The 6,489-nt window shown below is 38.1% G+C and overlaps 1 protein-coding gene across 2 annotated transcripts; it reads left to right on the top strand.

Moving 5' to 3' along the window:
• The first annotated feature begins 2,691 nt into the window (after positions 1-2,691).
• Positions 2,692-5,660, top strand: THNSL1 (threonine synthase like 1). Of its 2 annotated transcripts, none has more exons than XM_009275214.2 (2): positions 2,692-2,778; positions 3,271-5,660. In XM_009275214.2, the coding sequence occupies exon 2, from the start codon at positions 3,336-3,338 to the stop codon at positions 5,556-5,558; it is 2,223 nt and encodes a 740-aa protein (XP_009273489.1). In that variant the 5' UTR covers positions 2,692-2,778; positions 3,271-3,335; the 3' UTR covers positions 5,559-5,660. The 2 variants fall into 2 exon arrangements, with proteins under 2 accessions (XP_009273489.1, XP_019326554.1); XM_019471009.1 differs by having other exon boundaries at positions 2,718-2,778; positions 3,268-5,660.
• The last annotated feature ends 829 nt before the right edge of the window (positions 5,661-6,489 follow it).

Below are 6,489 nucleotides of genomic sequence, written 5' to 3'. Positions count from 1 at the left end.
GGCTGGGTCTGTGGGATGGTGGTGGGACAGTTGCAGTTGAATGGTTTACTTTGGGGTTATTTTTTTTTTCTCTGCATAAAAGCTCTCAGACAAGTAAAATGGAAGTCGTCCTGTGTTAACAGTTTTGAAATATGATAATTATCAGTCTTGACCTACCTTGAGGTCTTTGACAGCTGTGAACTGCCATTGACTTCTCTGGTTACTGATTTTTAACCATACATTATGTTTTTGCAAACTTTGTGTCTCTGCCAGTAACCAAGTTCAGTTTTTACTATAACTCTTGTCATCAGCAGTGGTTGTTAAAACTGTGGATATTTGCTGACGATATGTGGGTGCTGTCAGCAGTCTAAGTGAAGGGTCGAGGTGTATTGTCAAAACTTAAAATTTCATTAGAGGTACGAATGTAAGCTCCGCTTCAAAAAAACCCCCACTCTTTTGTGAGAATAACTATATCTAAAGTTGGATGGTTTGGTGTTCTAACTAGACTGGTAAACCCTACGAGATGTAAAGTCTACTTTGAGCTGTTTTTACAGTAAGGTTTTGCCGATTTAATAAAAAATTGTTTCAAAGAAACAGTTGAATTCAATGGTTGCAAGCTTCTGTGTAAATGTACTTTATGTGGGTGCAAAATTGAATTATACTGGAATAGATTAAACTGATTGAGCAGCTGAATAAAGAAATTCCCTGCAAATTTTTGCACCAGATTAACCAAGTTGATTTCAAACAATACCATAGGCTGCTTATAACTTCATGTAAACATGGTAAGCTGATAACTAGAGATATCTGGGTCTAGTTCCTTCCTTGTCTACACCTGTAATTTGGGGGGATTTAAATCCCCGTGGCCTAGATTCATAAAGCAATCCAGATGTTAAGTCCAGCAGCTGTGTAGTGTGTACTGAGTGGCTGCATCTTAAAGTGAATCTGTAGTGCAACTAGACATGGTAGGCAGGCCACTATGCTTGGCATGGTTCATACTCCCTTAGTTCATACATAACACTTGAAGTGATTCTTACGTTCAGGAAATAAAATCACTAAAATATTGTCTCTAAATTTTTTAAAATACCGAACATAACTTATTTACATCTAGATGTTTAATACAAATATCTCTTTCTGGCCCTGTAGCTCTGTAGGTTTGTATTCACTAGAGTGCATTGCTAGTACAGTACAGCCTTATAATGATACTGAATATTACAACTATTCTTCACAGATTGTTTTTTCTTTTTAATAACTGTGATAAAAACCTTGTATTGCATCTACACATGACCATTCCCTTCTACTTCACAAGGATACGGAAAAAACCGTACAGTATGATATGCCCATTTTTACTCTGATCTATGCCTTGTAATTACAGCCTGTTCATCACGTCACAGCACTGGGTGCAAACACAGGGACTTACTGTTTGCAAGCTCATCTCTCCTTACAGAAGTGGGCAAATGCAAAGATTTAAATAATTAGAAGTACTTTGACTTTGTAACGTATGCTAATAGTTTGTTAAAGAAAGTAGAGTGTAAAAGACAGACCGGGGAACACAGAGCATAATCTAGAGCAAGGAGCATCTGGAAGTGAAGAGTCTTTGTTTTTGTTGTTTGCTCTTACAAAACTTGAGCTTCTGTGGCATTTTTGAAGTTTGTGACCTGTATCTTTGGAGTCATTTGATATTATGCACACTGATGGGGGACAGCAGGGTCTTAAAGGACTGATGTGATAACTGTAAACATGGCTTAATCATGAGTAGGTCTTTGGAAGATGATGCAGTTCCCATTTGGTGCTCACCTGCCTTCTGCTGCAATTCCAGACCTCCTTCTGCTCCTCACGGTGAAAAAAGGCTCTTGGACTGGAGAGCATGTAGAGAAAAGCACAGAACAATTGAAGGATTTGGAAACTTAGTCTTTAGTGAATTCCTTTAATTGTTTTGTTTAGTCTGTACTGATTAACGTGGGAAAACACTTTCTCATTAATTTTTTTTTCCCACTGGTAAAAGTAGCTGGTATATAAACTAAAAAAAACCAAAAAACATTGCAAAGCAAATGCTGGGGTGCTAGCAGCTAGATTGAGTCTTTAAAATGTAGTTATTAGAAGTTGCTGATTGCCATTTTGGTTACGGGTTACAGTGCCAGGAGGAAAAAAAAAAAAGTACAACTTGCAGCTTAGTCAACCATCTCTTTGTACTGCATACTATTTCAAATATATATATATAAAAAATATTTATTACTTTTTTAGAATTGATGAGTAAGCATCGAGTTGGATTTTTACATCTAAAATTTCATTAATTTCCTGAAAGGAAGTTCAGTGTTGCTTTTCTTTAAGTATTTTTAGTCATGAACAATGAATAAATAACAATAATAAAGTGATATTTGTTTGCCTACCTAAAATGAAAAATGACTCTGTAGGGATTTTGCGTGCAAATTTGTGCCGATTTCTGCCGCCTCCTTGCCCCTTTACGGAGATTTTGAGAGTTCTTCCCCTTTTGCCCTAAACATGCACAAATCATGTGCTGCAATTCATGCTGATACTGGTGTTGATTTCTCTAAGCAAACAAAATACCATGTTGAGAGCTTCTTGCTTAATCTTTGTTGGAGATCCAGCTTGCCTAGTGATGTTGGGTTTTTTTTCGAGGGTAGAGTGTCTTCATGACGTGTTTTCTCTCTCTCTTACTTTACACAAATACACTCAATACAATTCCATTATAGGAGTTCTTCACAAATCACTTGCTTGGTTTGCCATCCCTTCAGAAGAGAATTGGATGCAACTCTTCCAGCCTTGCTGTTGCACAAATCTGTGAGTTTTCTGTGTATTTTAAGTCGATCTTGCATTTTTTTTTTTTTTGAAAGACAATATAAGAAATCAAAGGCATCTTGGGAGGTGGGGAAAATGCATATTTTGTTAACATTTTGATTACAAGAAGGTATTTTAGTTAATCTTCATTATTTGTAAATGCGTACTTAAAAGTAAGTCTACTAGAGGAAAAACTAATTGGTTTTGAATTCCTATAAACAATATTATTTGCAAATAGTATTGTAGTGTTAGATTTGGGTGTCTTTGTTTACCCTGAGGACATGGACTGTTTGAAGTTGGATTTGTCAGTGGAAGCGAGCTGGAGCTATGCAGGAGAGGGGAATGGGTCTTAGTCTGAAAAATACCTCCCTGGCACTGCTGAAGTCATAACTGGATTTATGTTTGAATTCTTGTTGTTCTGAATTTCATATCCTTTAGGTTTTTTCCTAGATGTTTGCTGAAGGACTAATTACTGTTTTTTTCTTTTTGAAGCAGTTAAGTGGATTGTCAAGTTGGTTTGGGGAAAAAAAACCCCAAACCCAACAACCCAGCAGAAGAAGATGTTGCATGTTGTTCTGTATCAGCCTTTAAGACTAATAACCCAAACCAGTCTTACTAGCATGTGTTTTAAACTCATGCTTTCGAGACCTGTTGCATTTGCACAGATATGGAAGTCATGGTTCTCAAGCCATTCTCTTGTTGGAAACAAAAATATTATCCTGATGGGACCTCCGGGTGCTGGGAAAACAACAGTTGGGAGAATAGTAGGTCAGAAACTAGATTGCCCTGTCATGGACATAGATGACGATGTCCTTGAAACAACCTGGAATATGAGTGTGTCGGAAAAACTGCAGGATGTAGGTAATGAGCAATTTTTAGAGGAGGAAGGAAAAGCCCTGTTGAATTTTTCAGCATCTGGAAGTGTCATTTCCCTTACTGGGTCCAATCCAATGCATTCTGCTGGCATGCAACATATGAAGAAAAATGGAATAGTTGTATATCTGGATGTGCCCACAACAGTCATTATGAGCAGGCTGAAATCAATGAAAGTGGATCGCATCGTGGGCCAGTCTCCTGGTATTTCTCTCAAGGACATACTTCAGTTTAGGAAGCAGTTCTACAAAAGGTGGTACGACATCCGTGTTCTTTGTGGAGGGGATATTGCAGCAGAGGTTGTAGCAGAAAAGGTACTTGATGCTGTGAAGAGATACCAAAACTCAGAACTGGAAACTTTCATTTCCACTAGGTCTAGTAGGTCTGCAAGGAGTATGGAAGAAGACTCTTGTAAATATTTCAGTGACGTTGTTACTGAGGGCTTAGCCCCTGATGGAGGACTCTTTGTTCCTGAGAGAGGACTTCCAGAATTCACTGCTGGAGAATGGCAAAGCCTAATAGAAGCAACTTACATTGAAAGAGCCCAGGTGATACTAGAAAGATGCATACATCCCGCCGATATTCCTGCTTCTAAGCTGGCAGAAATTATTGGAACTGCTTATGGAGAAAACTTTACTTGTTCTAAAATTGCCCCAGTTAGGCATCTGGCAGGCAATCAGTTTCTCCTTGAGTTATTTCATGGACCAACAGCATCATTCAAAGATTTTGCATTACAGATGGTGCCACATATATTTGCATACTGCATTCCCAGAAGCTGCAATTACTTGGTTCTGGTAGCTACTTCTGGTGACACAGGGAGTGCTGTCCTAGATGGCTTTAGTCGTCTCCATGACACTGACAAACAGAGAATTGCTGTGATGAATTTTTTTCCTGAGGATGGAGTAAGCCCAATTCAAAAATCACAGATGATTGGCTGTCAGAAAGAAAATGCCTGGTCAGTAGGTGTCAAATCTGATTTTGATTTTTGCCAGACAGCTATAAAGCAAATCTTTACTAATTCTGATTATACTGGCTTTCTTACAGTAGAATATGGAACAGCTTTAGCTGCAGCAAACTCCATAAACTGGGCACGACTGCTTCCGCAGATAGTTTATCATGCCTCTGCATACCTTGATCTTGTTCATCAAGATATTATTCCTTTTGGAAGCCCTGTAGATGTTTGCATTCCTACAGGAAACTTTGGCAACATATTAGCTGCTTTGTATGCTAAAATGATGGGAATTCCTATTAGAAAATGTATTTGTGCTTCCAATGAAAACAATGTTTTGACCGACTTCGTAAGAACAGGTGTTTATGATTTGAGGGGAAGAAAATTAATTCCCACTTTTTCACCAGCAGTAGATATCTTGAAGTCCTCCAATCTTGAGCGATACTTGCACCTGATTGCTAATGAGGATGGACAACTGGTGACACAATTATATAACCAGCTGGAAAATCAGGGTCACTTCCAGCTACGGAAAGATCTACTTGAAAAGCTTCAGCAGGACTTGGTGGCTGGATGGTGCTCTGAGGAGGACTGTCTAGCTGCCATTCACTCTGTATACAGTACTACAGGATATATTTTGGATACACACACAGCTGTTGCTAAAGTAGTTGCAGATCGATTACAGGATAGAACTTGCCCAATTATTATTTCATCTACGGCTCATTATTCTAAGTGTGCACCTGCTATCTTGAGGGCCTTGAGGATTGCAGAAATAAACCAGAATCCATTAAGTCAGCTTCACTTGCTGAGTTCTTACAGCCCTCTGCCTCCAGTCCACTGGGGCCTATTAGAGACCCTGAAAAAGAAGGGGAATGAGGATCACGAGGTCTGTGCTGCTGATATGGGTATGCTGATGTCCCGTATAGAAACCTTAATTCAAAATCATTTCATGAAAGTTTTCTGAGTAACTGATCGCATGTCCGCTGTGTCAATTGTGATACCTTCTTAACAAGCTGCATGTTTTAATAAAGTCATGATTCATCTGGCCTATGTCCAGTCCACAGCATAACGTCTGCAGTTTTATACTCAGTTGTCACGTTTTCAACAGTATTTGTAAGTAACGTGTGTGAGATTTCTAGTAGTGGTGAAAGGTTGTGAACTGAGAGTATAAAAGATGGGAATACTTTTTTGCAGGTCATACATAGTAGAGATAGCAGTAGTGCCGGCTTTCCTTGGCAGTGCTGTCTCCTTCACGAGCCTGAAGCATTCTCCATGGAAGGAGGAAGATAATGAAGTCTGACCTTTCTGAAACTAATAGCTCTTGTTTTGTTGCAAGAATGATGTGATCATTTGGTCAGTAGGTGATTATTTAAACTTTAACTCACTTCACTTAGGGCACTGAAACATAGTAAGATACTGTAATGATGTTCGTATGTTCCTATAATGAGGGTTGATTTCATGATAAAATTGAAGTATACCTGTATTGTTAATCCTTGAACCATTCAGTTTGGTGGTATGTTATCTTCTTGTATAATTTTTTTTATGTATTCTGAGGCCAGCATTTATGTAAAAAAATATGATTATTTTGTTTTTCAGGCATTTTTTTTCCTCCCAGATATTTTCCTGTGTAAAACAGAATCCTTCGTTCAATATTTTTAATAATTTTTGAGATGTGACTCTTCCTCCAGTGTGTTGTAGTCTCTTTCCTAGATCTTTTCTATTTGAACTTTCAACTTCAGAATCTTTTTTTAATGCTATAGAAGAATTTGCTAGTAGTAGCAGCATTCTCTTTAAATAAGAACCAGAGTTCACCATTTATTTACATTTCTTTTTTGTATTCTAAGTTTTCAGAATGTAAGTTTTATCTTAGAGGACATACAGCTTTCTTGTTCTAA

Source organism: Aptenodytes forsteri, unplaced genomic scaffold (genome assembly GCF_000699145.1).
Source record: "Aptenodytes forsteri isolate BGI_AS27 unplaced genomic scaffold, ASM69914v1 Scaffold336, whole genome shotgun sequence".
Lineage (NCBI taxonomy): Eukaryota > Metazoa > Chordata > Aves > Sphenisciformes > Spheniscidae > Aptenodytes > Aptenodytes forsteri.
Note: the sequence above shows the minus strand (reverse complement) of the source record. Positions and strands in the feature narration are given on the sequence as shown.

Bases quoted from the DNA above. Each gene is read 5' to 3' on its own strand.
- THNSL1 (XM_009275214.2), top strand. From the start codon at position 3,336: ATGTTGCATGTTGTTCTGTATCAGCCTTTAAGACTAATAACCCAAACC.